The sequence below is a fragment of the Lithobates pipiens genome, unplaced genomic scaffold (assembly GCF_037356315.1).
Source record: "Lithobates pipiens isolate NorthernLeopardFrog02 unplaced genomic scaffold, aLitPip1_a1.2 Scaffold_8, whole genome shotgun sequence".
Taxonomy (NCBI): domain Eukaryota; kingdom Metazoa; phylum Chordata; class Amphibia; order Anura; family Ranidae; genus Lithobates; species Lithobates pipiens.
In genome coordinates this window covers 110,587,946-110,604,897 of record NW_027507903.1, presented here as the reverse complement: position 1 = coordinate 110,604,897, position 16,952 = coordinate 110,587,946, and the positions used below count along the sequence as shown (strand labels likewise).

At 43.3% G+C, this 16,952-nt stretch overlaps 1 protein-coding gene across 1 annotated transcript in view; it reads right to left on the bottom strand.

Annotated features, from left to right (window-relative positions):
- Positions 1 to 16,952, bottom strand: part of ICE2 (interactor of little elongation complex ELL subunit 2) — a 266,066-nt gene that overhangs the window by 224,193 nt on the left and 24,921 nt on the right. The window contains exon 2 of the mRNA XM_077472932.1: positions 13,743 to 13,847. Coding sequence (XP_077329058.1) covers positions 13,743 to 13,847 — 105 coding nt within the window. The remainder of the gene's footprint in view (positions 1 to 13,742; positions 13,848 to 16,952) is intronic.

The window sequence follows — 16,952 nt, the reverse complement described above, 5'->3', positions numbered from 1 at the left end:
TAACCGTGACGACGTCAATAGACGTAGTCCCGGAAATGTAGGTCCGCGCTAATGCCGTCATTTGGCAATAGCGCGGTACCGAAGTGGTTAAACATAATGATGAGGTCACTTTACTCCAATGGCTTCCACAGTCACCAGATCTCTATCCAATAGAGCACCTTTGGGATGTGGTGGAATGGGAGATTTGCATCATGGATGTGCAGCCAACAAATCTGCAGGAACTGCGTGATGCCATCATGTCAATATCGCCCAAAATCTGAGGAAATTTTCCAACACATTGTTGAATCTATACCAAGATTAAACGCCATTTTGAAGGCAAAAGGGGATCCAACCCGGTACGAGTAAGGTGTACCTAATAAAGCAGGCAGTCACTATATATATATATATATATATTTTTTTTTTTTTTTTTTTTTTTTTTTTTAAAGCAGAGTCCCTAGAGAATAAATTGGTGGGTGTTGCAATTTTTTAATAACATGGCTTTAAAACAACAATTTGTAAATATAACTTGTAACAGCAATAGGCAGTGACAGGAACTCTTTATAGAGAAATCTGGGGTCACTAAGACCCCAAAATCCCTCCTCTGCCCTTAAAAGCATTTGATCACACCAAGATCAGTGTGATCAAATGTTCATTGCTTCTGGAGCACTATATCAGAGGCAGACAGAGCGGTTCCGGTCTTTGTCTGCCTCCATCAGCTGGCGGAAGGGCCAGCTGGTCAATTAGGTGTCTCAGTCATGTGGGACAGCACGTGGAAGGCAGCGGAATGTCCCCTCCCACTGCTTGTAAAAGTGACCCAGTGGCTAGATAGCCACTCGGATTGCTTTTACAAGAGATCCGGTCGGGGGGTGGGGGGGCATAGGCCGTACTGTCAGTAGGCTATGAGCACAGATATCAGTGGGATCTTGGTTCCCTGTATAGTGGTCTTCCCCCAGACTACCAGGTCAGGAGACTGGTGTACCTCCGTGTGCCAGATCAGAGTTGGTCTTGATCACTGCCAGTTTTCTTAATGGATAACAAGCAGTAATCCTTTAATTTGTCACCGACAGATTTGAAAAATTGCGGTAGTAATTAATTATTAGCCACATGTCGGTAAGGTTAATGCCACTGGCGCAAATGCTTACCTGCGTTAGGCAAAAGTAATTTTAAGGGAACTACTGCCAGGTCATTGGGGCAAAATTGATTTCCCTGAATCTGTTTTTAGGTAGGAAAAAAAAACACAAAAATGTGTACTATTGTTTCTTTGCCCTACCATAACAAATCGTGCACACATACACCAATCAGCCATAATATTATGAATACAGATAATCAATGTTATTCACATTACCTATCTTGTTACAATGGTATCTGAAAGGCGTGGGATAGATTAGGCAGCTTTCTTGGACATTTTCCAGAGAATATGAACACTGCAAAAACATCTTTCACAGATTGATAATAAATGGCTTCAACTCAACTGTGTTTACTCTTTTTAAATCATAATCACGATTATCATAAATTAAAAAAAGGTAAAAACACAGTTTATTGATAATAAATGGCTTCAGCCAAACACTAACCATGAGTGAAAGAAAAGTTTGTGTTATTCATATTTTATGAAAAATGGCCAAGAAATCATAAATTCTGCCAGAGTATGTAAACTTATGATCACAAAAATTATAATTATTGTATTTATTGGGGTATAACACTCACTTTTTCACCATGAAAATCAGGTGCAAATAGCAGGTGTGTGTTAGAAGCCAATACTTCAATTTTAGCTGCCTCGGAGGGGGCAGGGACGAGCGTCATCAGATTACATACAGTGAGAATCTACTGTTTACTTGGCAGTCTCCGATTCTCATTGTATGTAATCTGTCAGGGCTCGTACCACCGCCACCCCCTCCCTCTCCCCTCTAGGCTACAGATGGGCATCGATCAGGCTGCATTGACGGCAATGGCGAGACTGCAGATGGGCCCCTCTAAAATTTAATTTTTTTTACTGAAACTTCACTCTTAAAATCAATCTGCGTGTTATACGCCGATAAATACGGTAGGTGTGAATATAATCAGCCAAACAGATACAAATAAAGATTAGTTCCTTCAGAGGGCACTTGAAATGTGATATTTCATCTCCTTACCACCCGTTTTAAACCTCAAAATGCTGAGCCAACATCTCTCAACAGTGTGCATTGCACACAGTTGTGCTGCAGCCCCCTTCACATGAATGTGTCACATTTAGCAGCAGTACCACTTGCTGAATACCAACCATGTCATTTACATTTTGCCATGGCAAGGGTGCAACCCTAGGTGGCTGTATTGTTTTGTTTAAATAGGCAGTTGACTGGTGGAAAAACTGTGGCTCAATTGGCTGCTTTTGCCACCCCCCTAGGCACCCGTGTGATTGAGCACATACCTGGAGAAAGTGTGAATGAACTACAAGTGCAGTGATCTGTTGCGGTGGAAGATGGAATTTGCAGTATATTCATTCATTATATCTGTCAATGACTGACATGGCAGCATGGGTGGAGTCACACAGTCACACCAATTTCACATCTGACAGCTGCTGAAAGAGAGAAGGACCCCCATATGCTGTCACAAGATGAGGAAAGTGTTTTGGAGGTATGGTCTGCGTGCCACCATCTTACACCATAAATATGGGTGCAAAACATAACAGTAGTGAGGGTAGAGTTAGCTTTTTATAAAGTAGACTTAAACAGAGATATAGGGGTCTAGTTAGTGGAACAAACAAACAAAAAAATAGTTTTCCTAACAAAGAGAAACCTTTTATTTTGTTTTGGAGAGACTGTGGAAGGGTTAGAGACTGTCAGGATTTCTTGACTGGGTCCCTATTGCCTCGCTCACACAGGGTGTAAAAAACGCTGCATACAGATACATGCAATATCTAATTCTGCACACATCGGTATGCAGCAGAAGTAAAATTAATTGTGCCATTCGGAGAGGTGCATCGGGGGTCATTATGTAGCACTGCGTTTAGCAGCATTAAAAAAAAAAAAAAAAAAAAAATGAGAGCAGAGGTGTGCCCTTGGCCATGCAGATCCTAAGTTTTTACTGCATGTACACACATGCAAGCTCGCCTAAATGCGTCTAAACACTTTAAAACGCAATGGATGATAAAAGTTTTTAAACATTTTTCCTGTCAGCAGGAACCTGTGTGCCCTTCTAAAAAACACAGATACCTGTGAAAACGAGGCCATTCTCCTCTCCCACAAGGACACAAACAAAACATGTATTAAAGAAGAAAAAAAAAAGAAAAAAGTTTTTTCTTCAAAATTGTCGCTCTTTGTTTATAGCGCAAACAATAAAAACTGCACAGGTGATCAAATACCACCAAAATAAAGCTCTATTTGTGGGGGGGAAAAAAAGACATCAATTCAGGTAGGGTACAGCAATTGTCAGTTAAAGTGACGCAGTGGCGTATTGCAAAAAAAGAATAAAAAAATGGCCTGTCATTAAGGGGGCAAATTATTCCGGGGATTAAGTGGTTAATAAGGTACTCCACATAAAGAATTATGCTGCCAAAATTAGTGTGTGGTGTAAATTGACCCAAGCATTTCTTCTTGCCGGGGGCTGCCATTTTGCTGAAGCCCAGAGCCTGTGAGCAGCAGTAAATCTTCACGCTGTCAGCAGATCATCCTCTACATTTTAGGCAATGTGCCTAAAAATAGAGAGCAACTGAGCCTGTGCAGAGCAGGGCGAGTTCGGATTTTAACCGGTATATGCACAGAATATGTTTCCCCAACACTTCATATTCCTGATATTCCCCAGTTTTAATGCCGCTGAGAACAGAGGAACATGATCACTTTTTTTTTTTTCTTAATCTATACATGAATGAATGTTTTGGATTTTATTTCTATTTAAAACTTAAAGCGGGAGTCCACCGGGACTCCGTGTTTTTTTTTTTTTTTTTTTAAAAGCCAGCAGCTACAGCTACAAATACTGCAGCTGCTGACTTTTAAAATAGTGACACTTACCTGTCCAGCGCGCCCGCGATGTCGGCACCCGAAGCCGATCGCTAGGTCGTCTGTCGGGTCCTGCCGCCGCCATCTTGGGTATGGGAATCAGGAAATGGAGCCTTTTGGCTTCATTTCCCAGTTCCCTACTGCGCATGCGCGAATTGCGCTGCGCAATAAGGACGCTCCCCGCTGCCTCTGGGAGCTGTGCGTTTCCCAGCAGGCAGCGGGGCACTTGCGGGAAGGGGCGGGCACTTGCGGAAAGGGGCGTAAGTTACGCCCCTTTCCGCAGAGAGCTGTCCCGGAAGTGGGTGCAGTTACCTGGATTATCCAGGTAACTGCACCCCCCTCCCCCCTGAAAGGTGCCGATTGTGGCACCGGAGGGGGGGAGGGTTCCGATGAGCGGAAGGTCCACTTTAGGGTGGACCTCCGCTTTAAAGGGTTGTTTTACAAAGTGCTAGTTTACAATCACTTTAATGATTTGCAAAGCTATACCTGCAAAAGGGGCCAGCACTAACATGTCCTCATGCTTTACTCTGTTGAGAAATCACATCCCCTATCATTTCTGGCCATTGCCATTTTGTAGGAAGGGCAAAATGATTCATGTAGAATTTACTCCCTGGAATCCATCTGCCCTTAGCTCAAGCATGTTTGCAAGTGTGCCAAGCTGAGAAAAACCCTGCTCCTGAAGACTCCTGGGATGTAAGCCACCACTTGCCTAAGCAAGAAATCAGGATGTAATTGAAGAAATGCAGAAAAAAAAAAATATATAGGATTTTTGTACTCACCTTAAAATCCTTTTCTCTGAAGTTCATTGATGGACACAGCACCTTTAATCTTGACCTTAGGGTTATATCACCACCTCCAGGAGAGGACTAGGCAGAACATGTAAAAACAGCAAAACTGCACAGTACCATCCTGGCTTATAACCCCTCACTCTGCTTCCAGCAGCTCAGTTCATCAAAAAGCAGTACAAACAAATAGGATGGGTGGGTGCTGCGTCCGTCAATGAACGTCAGCGAAAAGGATTTTACGACGAGTACAAAAATCCCATTTTCTCTTTTGTTCATCGACGGACACAGCACCTTTAATCTTGACCTTAGGGACATCCCCAAGCAGCGTAAAAAAAAAAAAAAAAAAATCAGGGGTGGGAACAACAAGAAAAAAGGAACCTCTCAACAGAGGAGTTGCAACTTCTTAACTTAACCACTTGACCACTGGGCACTTAAACACCCTTAATAACCAGACCAATTTTCAGCTTTTGGTGCTCTCACATTTTGAATGACAATTACTCAGTCATGCAACACTGGACCTATATGAAATTTTTGTCCTTTTTTTCACACCAATGGAGCTTTCTTTTGGTGGTATTTAATCACCTCTCAGTTTTTAATTTTTTGTGCTATAAAAGAAAAAAGACCGAAAATTCTGTGAAAAAATGAATTTTTCTTCGTTTCTGTTATAAAATTTAGCAGATTAGTAATTTTTTCTTCAGAAATTTTGGCCAAAATTTATACTACTACATATCTTTGGTAAAAATAAGTACAAATTGGTGGATATTATTTGGTCTTTGTGAAAGTTATAGAGTCCACAAGCTATGGTGCCAATATCTGAAAATTGATCACACCTGAAGTACTGACGACCTATTTCAATTCTTGAGACCCTAACATGCCAGAAAAGTACAAATACCCCCCAAATGACCCCTTTTTGGAAAGAAGACATTCCAATGTATTTAGTAAGAGGCATGATGAGTTTTTTGAAGTTGTCATTTTTTTTCCACAATTCTTTGCAAAAAATCAAGATTTTTTTTTCTTTTTTTTCACAAAATTGTCATATTATCAGGTTATTTCTCACACACAGCATATGCATACCACAAATTACACCCCAAAACACATTCTGCTATTACTCCCGAGTACAGCGATGCCACATGTGTGAGACTTTTACACAGTGTGGCCACATACAGAGGCCCAAAATGCAGGGAGCGCCATCAGGCGTTCTGGAGCACCCAGGACAATTCTGACATTTCTCTCCTACATGTAAAAATCATCATTTATTTGCTAGAAAATTACACAGAAACCCAAAACATTATATATATATTTTTAGCAAAGACCCTGGAGAATACAATGGTGGTCGTTGCAAATTTTTATCTCACACGGTATTTGCGCAGCAATTTTTCTAACGCGTTTTTGGGGGGGAAAAAAAAGTTTTGTGCTAAAAAAAAAAAAAAAAAAAAAAGTAAAGTTAGCCCAATTTTTGCATAAAGTGAAAGATGAAGTTATGCTGAGTAAATAGATATCGAACATGTCACGCTTCAAAATTGCACACGCCCGTGGAATGGCGCAAAACGTCGCTACTTAAAAATCCCCATAGGCGCTGCTTTAAATTTTTTTTACTGGTTACATGTTTTGAGTTACAGAGGAGGTCTAGGGCTAGAATTATTGCTCTCGCTCTAACGTTCACGGCGATACCCCACGTGTGGTTTGAACACCGTTTTCATATGTGGGTGGGGCTTACGTATGCGTTCGCTTCTGCATGCGAGCACATGGGGACAGGGGCGCTTTAAAAAAAAAAAAAAAAAAAGTTATTGTTCATTTTACTTTATTTTAGTTTGACATTTTTTTCCCCAAAAATAAATTTTTGATCACTTTTATTCCTATTACAAGGAATGTAAACATCCCTTGTAATAGGAATATGGGATGACAGGTCCTCTTTACAGTGAAATCTGGGGGTCAATATGACCCCACATCTCACCTCTAGGCTGGGAAGCCTGAAAAAAAAAAAAAAAAAAAAAAAGAAAAAAAAAAAAGAAGAAGAAGAAGAAGAAGATTCTGGCTTTGATCGTATTGGCGAGTTGGTAGAAGTACCGGAGGGCGGTGAGGGGTGGGGTGGGGGGGGGGGGGGGGAAGTCTATGGCTGGGTATTGCAGGGTATCACCGAGTATGGCTGGGTATTGGCAGGGTATTGCAGAGTATTGGGGGTATTGCAGAGTATTGGGGGGTACTGCGGAGTAATGGCAGGGTACTGCAGAGTATTGCAGGGTATTGCAGAGTATTGGCAGGGAATTGAGGGGTTAAATTCGGTGAGCACTGCAGATGCAGCCCACATCGCTGCTAACACCGATCTCTTTCCCCTCCGCTGTACCGATCGGTACAGAGAGGGGGAGGGAGGAACCGGCGGCATAACATGACGCCGGTTTGTTTACAAGTGATCACTCCGTCATTTGACGGAGCGATCACGTGGTAAACGGCCGCGACGAGCGGCTGTTTACCGTGATCCATGATGCGCCGGGTCACGGATGATCTCGTGTGCGCGCCCCAGGGGGCGCGCGAGAGCAGAATTCTGTGAGGCCGTTAATTAACGGCCTCTCAGAGTTAAACAACCGCCCTGAAGCCGTTAATCGGCAATGGGCGGTTGTTAAGTGGTTAAACGTCCGCCTGCAAAACAAGAGCTAGAGAATCTCCCTAATGTTTTCAAATGTTTCTGAAGTACCGAGAGCACCAGATTCAAATCCCACGGAGGCAAGCGGTGGTCGAACCGGAGGGGCCACATGTCGAACCCCCTGAACAAACGTACTCACCAATGAATGAGTCAAAGGTCTTGGGGAAAAAAAAAAAAAAAAAAAGACAGCCAAAGCTGATACCTGCCCCTAATGGTGCTTAATGCAAGTTTCTCGCTGCAAAAACAGCAGGATCCTGGAAACTGAATATGTACGCGGACGCCACCCCATCTCCTCACACATGGAGATGTAGGCCTTCCATGTACAATAATAAACCTTCCGAGAAGAGGACTTCCGTGCCCTCAGCATAGTGGAGATAACCAAATCTGACAGTCTTCGGTCCCTTAGCACCTTGCTTTCAACGGCCATGCTGTTAAAACCAGGGTGAAGTATTGGACCTTGCGACAGATGCTGCCAATGCAGGTCCTCCCGCATCGGCAGCCGCCAAGAAACATCCGCCATCATTCTATGTCGGCATACCAAGGGCGTCGAGGCCAATCTTGGGCAATCAGAATTACCGGAATCCCCTCAGCCTCCACCCTGCATGGCAGAGGGGGGTAGGAGTTTGAGTGGGCGGGGGGGGGGGCGGGGAGAGGCATAAATCAGCCAATAATGCCCCCATGGAGCCAACGTGTCCCCCCAGGGGACTCTTGACCTGACCACAAACCTCTGTACCTTCCAATTGAGCCGAGAGGCCAAGAGATCCAAATCTGGTGTGCCCCACCTTAGGCAAATGAGCCAAAATACATCCGGATGCAGCAACCATTCCCCTTGGTCCAGCATCAGGCGACTAAGGTAGTCCACCTGCCAGTTTTCTACGGCCAGAATGTATACCACCGACAGAGCCGGCAAGCGCCACTCGGCCCACCGCATGATGTGAGCAACCTCCAGTGCTGCAGCCGAACTGCTTGTTCCTCCTTGTTGGTTGACATACTCCACTACCGTGGCGTTGTCCGACTGGATCCTGACCGGACGCCCCTGCAGCCTCTGTGACCATGTGGAGAGGCACCGCCTGATCGCTTGAAGCTCCAGCACATTGATCGGCAGGCGGGATTCTTCCTGCGTCTAGCGACCCTGGGCCGACTGTAGGCCTCAATGACTGTAGGAGATGTCCATTTTTTTTCCAGGAAACTCTCCTCAAAAAGGGGTAACGCACCGCCATCCGTCTCGGGACTGAGAAGGCCCGCTGCAGGCTTCCCCACTCCTTGTAAATAAACTTATCAAAATCAGTTGGGTAGGGAAACACCCCAGCATTGCGGACGAGCTTGTGGGACCCAAAAGCGACCAACACCTCTGCAGATGCCCTCGCCATATCATCCATCTTTAGGGTAGCCCGCACCGATGTGATAAGTGCTCCTACTAGTGCTTTTTCCTGCACTGACCCGGACATGGAGTCATCCTCGTTGTCTGAACGGTCCTGGTCCGCATCTTCTGACATGTCAGAACAGGGGCCACCTGTCACAACGGGGTCAGAGTCTGAATCAGAGCTTTCCCCAGAAGAAAGTGGGGGGTAAGGGGCGTTTACCCCCCTTGCTCCCACACGCCGCTTCCACCCTGGCAACAAAGGACTCCAGGACCACCAACAAAGCGTCCATAGGCACCGCAGGTGCAGGTGATCAATAACAGGGATGTCTGGGGAAGAAGCTCCAGCTTCTGACGCCATGCTGACCCACTCTCGACTGTCACCACTTAGGGACCTAAGGCAAGCGACAACAAAATCCCACCCTCCTAGCTGCCACAGACTGAGGGGGCCCCCCGCAGGACTCACCACCCTGACCCATGTACTGCGCTGTGTTGCCGCTGTCCACTCTCCCCTGTGCCAGCCACAAGGTGTTCTGTGTCAGTTTCATGCTGTTCCAGACTGAAACAGCCATCTAGCACTAGAGTGAAACAAAGCTGCGGTTACTAGAAAATGGCAGCCGGCTGTCTCAGCAAAAAAACACTGTCAGGAAAATGGCCGCCGGACTTCAAGAAAATGGGCACAGTTAAGAAAACTGGCTGCGGCTACAAGAAAATGGCCGTGGCCCCCGGAAAATGGCCACAGTTGGCGCGGCGGCCAGATCCTACATGGCAAACACACAGACATGCAAAAAACGGCCTAAAAATAGGGAGAAAACAAGCAGACCACCAACCGCCATTGCAGCCCCCTGCCAGGACTCAGACACCATCCTGAGGACTCCCAGCCAGGTATGTGCACCGCACACCCTATGCCCAGTCGCACAGCAGCCCATAGCATGGGCAGGAGGGAAAAGGACAGGGAGAGAAGAATGGGAGAGTGAGAGACCCCGTAGTCGACCTCCCAGGGAATGCCCAGCTGCTCCATCCTGCCGAGACAGGTGGAACCATACTTACACCTTCTGCAGGGTCTGCTGGATGCATTCCATGGACAGACCCATCACCGGAACAGTACGGAGTGGCTGTCAGCCACGGCACACTGACTCAGACTGCAGTAGCCCGGTCATGTGTGTCCCCCGAAGCATATAGCTCAACGGCCGCCCCTGAGCCAGACGGGGCATGTCGTGCCCGACCCAGTGCATAGCTAGGATCTGCTCACACTCGATGGCCAGGCTGGGGAGACTACCAAGATCTATATTATCCAGCCTGTCACCCAGCCCGGCTGTTGATTGTAGATCACTGGAATCAAAAAGAAGAAAAAAAGAAGAACCAATGGTCCCCACATAGAGCCAGGTCCTTCTTATAGACTAGGCAGAAAGAAACTGAGCTGCTGGAAGCAGAGTGAAGGGTTATAGCCAGTAGGACCGCCCCTGGGTACTGTGCAGTTTTGCTGTTTTTACATGTTCTGCCTAGTCCTCTCCTGAAGATGGCGATAGAACACTAAGGTCAAGATTAAAAAAAAGGTGCTGTATCCGTCAATGAACAAAAGAGAAATGGGAAGAAGTTTAACCGCTTGCCAACCAGTAACCGCAGTTTACTGGTTGGCAAGCAGCTAAACTCACAGATCCCAGTTCTCTCAAGGGAAGATTGTGCGTTCATACTATGCAAGTCTCCTCCCAGATAGTCCCATCCTCCTTCAGTTAGAGCACACCCAGGGAACAGTTAACCCCTTGATCGCCCCCTAGTGTTACCCATTACCTGCCAGTGACATTTATACAGTAATCGGTGCATTTTTATAGCACTGATTGCTGTACAATTGTCACTGGTCCCCAAAATATGTCAAAAGTGTCCGCCGCAATATTGCAGTCCCAATAAAATAAATAATATTTACTAGTAACAAAATAAATAATAAAAATGCCATAAATTTATCCCCCATTTTGTAGACGCTATAATTTTTGCTCAAACCAATATACGCTTATTGCGATTTTTTTTACCAAAAATATGTAGACGAATATGTATCGGCCTAAACTGAGGAAAATAATTGTTTGATAAAAAAAAAAAAAAAAAGTGGGATATCTATTATAGCAAAAAGATTGTCAAAACAATTGTCGCAAAACCACGAGGCGATACCACCAAAAGAAAGCTCTATTTGTGGGGAAAAAAATGACGTAAATGTTGTTTGGGTACAGCATTGCATGACCATGTAATTGTCAGTTAAAGCAACGCAGTGCCATATCGCAAAAAATGGCCTGGTCATTGAGTAGCCAAATCTTCCAGGGCCGACGTGGGTAAAACAAATATGATATACTTTCCTATCTATTTACTAATGGTAGCAGAATGAGGAATAAAAATAATCAATGTTGACTGACAGAGTAAAGTTACACTTTAATTTTCTGACTAAAGTTACATCTATGACAATAAAGTTGGACATTTTTAAAGCAGTCAAATTTTGTAGTTATCCAAAGTCAAAATCAACAAAACAAATAGGTACAGATGATGAGTGACTTAGGTATCAAAAAAGAAGGTCAGCTGAAAACAGCAAGACATTCAGATTGTGTACTGCGCCCACTAGTGGGACACACCAATACTACATCAAAGTAACTGTTCCATAGCAACCACTCATTGACAGGAGATATACTCAAGATCACAATCTGTGATAGATGGAGGGATACCTTGTCCTCAGCAACATAACAGAAGGAAGAGGAGTAAGAGAAGAGGGGAAAGAAAAGAAAAGCAATTAGTCCATTCACTGGCTTTCCTGGCCGCCACCACACCATCATGAAGCAAGAGACTGAAGTATTGGATCCAGGGGTCCTAAACTCTCTCAAACCCGTATCTTTCAAAACGCTGACCATCTTTTTTTAATTATCATTATCCATGTCAATTTAAGTTACAATCGCCAGGTCTACCACCAGGCAGTTGCTATCAGGGTAAATAAAAGTCAATGATTTTATTTTTATTTTTTAAAGAAAAGGGGCGGTATAAATCCGATTTTTATCAAATTTATTTGAATAAAATGCTTTTGGAGTAAAAAAAAAATAAAAAAATAAAAAGGAGGAGAGAGAAGAAGACTAAATATAGTTTTCTATTTAGGATAAATTAATTATTTCGTTTATTCAGCATAAAGCTGTATATTCTAAAATATTTACATTTTTGGTAAAATCATTCAATGAATCCAAGCTCTGAAAACTGAGAACATGCATTGCACACAATTTCACAGTAACTATCAGATAAAACAAAGTTCAGGAATATTCCTTTATGCCATTGTTTTGCAAATCTATGTACACTACAAACTGTATGATTGAATCGGTTCCGATATCGCTGTTTTACTAACCTGACAGATTATTCTAAGGAGGAAACCTTAATTTTGTTTACAAATATTAAAGATTCTAACTACCAGCAAGAATAAGTCCTTACATTTAAAGAGGAAGTAAACCCTAATGGGTTTACTTCCTCTTTCATTCCCTGCAAAGGTAAAGCATAAATGGACTACTATGCATCGCATAGTAGCCCATTATGTGTCACTTACCTGACACAGGAGCCAGCGAAGTCACCGCTGTCCCCTGTAGTCTGGCGCATCCATCTTCTCGGTGGGGTTTCGCAGCTCCGCCGCTGTCATTCGGCAAAGCCGCGATGACGTCACTCCCACGCATGCGCACGGGAGCCAACACGCGCGGCATCTTCGACGTTGACGAAGAGTGCGCCTGCGCGCCGCTGTCTACGGTGCATGCGCCATAGACAGCGGTGCCTGTCTTCGGAAAATATCTCCTAAACCATATAGGTTTAGGAGATATTTCTTGGACATACAGGTAAGCCTTAATCTAGGCTTACCTGTAGGTAAAAGTGTGTTGTAAGGGTTTACAACCACTTTAAAGGGCAACTGTCATTTCAGATCCATCTTGGCAGTGCCCGTTAGCGGGCATCCGCTCACCTGCTGCAGCCCATCCCTAACCTTGTTATGTCACTGTCGCATAACCAGCTGTCCTAATAAAGAGAATGGGACTGCCGGAGAGTCACTGGGTCAGAGGACAGTTGCCCTTTAATAATAAGCCTTTTTACTAGTGATTTAATTCGACTTATTTTAAAATTAAATACACCCTGGTTGCTATGACAATTTTGTCTACCAGGAACATTAAAAATTAGGTTGCTTAGGCCACTTGGCAGCACGTACTGGGTCATGGGGGCTATGGGGCGGATGGCCGATTTTTGGTGCCTCCCGCCCCGTGACACTCCATCGCCCGAAACACTGGACTCTATGGCACATGTTTGTGCTCCGCTGCTGCCTGTCACATACCTATATTTACTTCTGTATAGCCCTATAGGTGATTGTCTTTTATTGCACTACTGTACTGTTTCTATGCCTCTGTTTTCACTGATGGTGAATAAAACGTTATTTGAAAAAAAAATTAGGTTGCAGTGCATCTGGGAACCCCTTCGATAGGTTCGTTCAGTAACACACATTTAATTCTGTGACACATATTCACTATTCCCTGCGAATATCCACTGCCGTGTCACACATTTTACAAAGTCGTTTTTTTTTTGTTTGTTTTTTAACTACAGAGGTGCAGGCTGCGACTACCAATCTCCTTTAATTGGCCCTCCTATGAAAGTGCCAAAACATCACAGTTTATTTAAAATCTGATAAAAAAATAAAATAAAAAAACCACACACAAAAACACAGATGACAAACAAAATCCACAATGACCAAAGTTTGGATCTCAATGTTTGTTGATTAGGTTTATTGTCGTATTGAATTATGAAGTTAATATACTATATTTCATAACACTTTACACCACATACACAATCTTTATATGTTAAGGCGAGTATAGCAGGAGAGATGGATGTAACCATTGTATGCATCAACGATCTGATGGCTAAGACATACCATACATAAAAACAAATATAGTGATTAGCTAAACATACACAATAGCTTAAAGAACACGGAATGACAAGAAAAAAAAGAAATACTTTACTTGTTACAAAGAAGTAAAAGTTCGGAAGCAGTGGGACCCAGGGAAAATTTTTCGTAAGACTCTCGGGTGAAAAAAGTATTTCTACCATTGCAAGGTTCAATATCCCTGTAAAGAGAAAGAAAAAACATTTCAAACTGTAGATCGAAAGTCAGAAAGTGTAGTTGTGAGTGTTGTTGCTGGCTGGCCGAACATTCCACCAGATGTGTGTCAGTGTCAAGTTTCACTTTTGACTGGATTACATCTTTAACAACACATGAAAATGCCTTAAATTAAAAGCAAACTTTAAATGATAAATTCACCTTTGGGAACGTGTTACATGTTCCCAATGCTGCAGCCGCTGCCCGATTTCCCCCCTCCCTGTGACAGCAGTACAGGGAAAAGTTTATCCTACTGGCTGACAGTTTTCGAAATCAATGTAGCTCCGCCCACACGGCTGCGTCATTTATTCTCAGAGTTCTGTGAATGAATGAACTACAAGTCCCAACATATATATATATATATATATACATATATACATACATACACACACACATATATATACACCCGGAAGTAGGATATATGGGCATTATAACTAGGAGTCAAACATGAAGGTATATGAAAGGGGAAGGTGGTGTACTAAAGAGTAGTAGTACTACTAGAGTAGAGTACTACTAAAAGCTAATACTCTCTATTTTCATAATCGATTAATCTAGCCGATTAGTTGGCCTGCATACAGAATGCATTATTTATTTACATATCAGGAAATGCTGTGCAGCACACATACCGCTCAGTACACCATCGATGTCAGTAAGTGCCTGAGAACTTGTGAATATGTGAGGGGCAATGCCTTATGGGACATGTAGTCCTGGGCAGGAAGTGAGTGGTTCTAAAGTTAGAAGTTTATTTTTATATAGCTTGCTATAGGGGCTACACAGCTTGATTTTGGGGCATTCTGAAGGCAGGAGGAGCTAGTAGCAATGGCGGGGGACCCCAGAAGAGGAGGATCAGGACTGCTCTGTGCAAAACCATTACATAACGGGTAAGCATAACATGTTTGTTGTTTATATAAACAAAAAAATATATTATATTTCACTTTAAAAAGACTGTCCCGGGAAGATCAGCATCTGAACCCAGAGAAGGCAGTTAGGCTGGAGGCAACATAAGACATTACATTTAAAGTAAACGTTTACCAGTATTGTGCATTATATTTAACCGCTTGGCGGCCAGTGCACGATGGCATGGCTGCGCAAACGGGCGTACCTGTGCCTTTAAGACATGGCATTGTGTGTGCGGGTCACCTGACACATACTCCAGGACCGTGCCCACGGGTCCCACGTGTCACAGAGTGGCAGAACAGGGAGATGTAAACAGTGTGGCGTGGCTGTTTCAAGATACACAATAAGTCTGCACTTGAAGAAAGATGGGCTGCATGGTCGAGTCACCAGAAGAAAGAAATAACTATGCAAATGCTGCAAAGTATCCCACTCACAATATGCCAAAAACAGCACAGAGACGAGCATCAAATCTTCTGGCACAAACACATGATGAGACCAAAATTGAGCTTTTTGGCCACAATCATAAATGCTACATATATGGAGAAGTCAACAAGGCCTATGATGAAAGGTACACCATTCCTACTGTGAAACACGGAGCTGGATCACTGATGTTTTGGAGATGTGTAAACTACAAAAGGCACAGTAAGTTTGGTCAAAATTGATGGCAAGATAAATGCAGTATGCCATCAAAAAATACTGGAGGAACATTTGGATTCATCAGCCAGGAAGCTGCACATGGGACATACTTAGACATTCCAAAATGACAATGATCCAGGCCAAGTCAAACCTGTCATTGGCTACAGCTCTGTCTCCTGAGCTCAATATCATTGAGCCATCTGGGGCGATCTCAAATAGTTACATAGTAGGGGAGGTTGAAAACATACACAAGTCCATCCTATGTGTGTGATTATATATATATATATATATATATATATATATATATATATATATATATATATATATATATATATATATATATCAGTATTACGTTGTAGATCTCTGTATGTTGTGGTTGTTCAGGTGCTTATCTAATAGTTTTTTAAAAACCATTGATGCTCCCTGCTGATACCACCACCACCTGTGGAAGGGCATTCCACACCCTTGCCGCTCTTACAGTAAAAAAAAACCTCCACGTAGTTTAGGGTTAAAACTCTTTTCTTCTAATTCCAATGAGCGACCACGTGTCTTGTTAAACTCGTATCCCTATTGTGGGGTCACCAGTATGGTATTTGTAAAATTAAATCATATCCCCTCTCAAGCGTCTCTTCTCCAGAGAGAATAAGTTCAGGGCTCGCAACCTTTCCTCATAACCAATATCCTCCAGACCCTTTATTAGCTTTGTTGCCCTTCTTTGAACTCGCTCCATTTCCAGTACATCCTTCCTGAGGACTGGAGCCCACAACTAGACAGCATACTCTAGGTGCGATGGACCAGAGTCTTGCAGAGCGGGAGAATTTGTCTTTTCTCTGGAGTTGATCCCCTTAATGCATGCCAATATTCTGTTTGCTTTGTTAGCAGCAGCTTGGCATTGCATGCCATTTCTAAGTCCATCATTCCCTAGGACCCCCAGGTCCTTTTCCATCCTAGATTCCCCCAGAGGTTCTACCCCAGTGTATAGATTACATTCATATTTTTGCCATCCAAATGTATTAATTTTACATTTTTCTACATTAAACCTCATTTGCCATGTAGCCCACCCGGTTAATTTGTTCAGATCTTTTTGCAAGATTTCCACATTCTGCAGAGAAGTTTTTGCCCTGCTTAGCTTAGTATCATCTGCAAATACAGAGGTTGAACAGTTTACCCCATCCTCCAGGTCGTTTATGGGGGACCCTACAACCCACCCCTGACTATTCAGAGTACTCCCCATTTATCACCACCCTCTGAACTCACCCTTGTAGCCAGTTTTCAATCCCTGTACTCACCCTATGGTCCATGTCAATTTATGGGGAACTGTGTCAAATGCTTTTGCACATACGAGTACAACGATAGAGATATATATCTTTCACTGTTTCACAGTATAACGAACCCCTTATAATAGTGATTAACTGCTCTTTTTGTGCCATAAAAGGACTCATTTTAAGTTTGTTTTTTGTTTAATCCCATGATGACCAGGGATGATAAAAAAAAAAAAATAATAATATAATATGAGATAGAAGAGAGATAGAGAGATAGA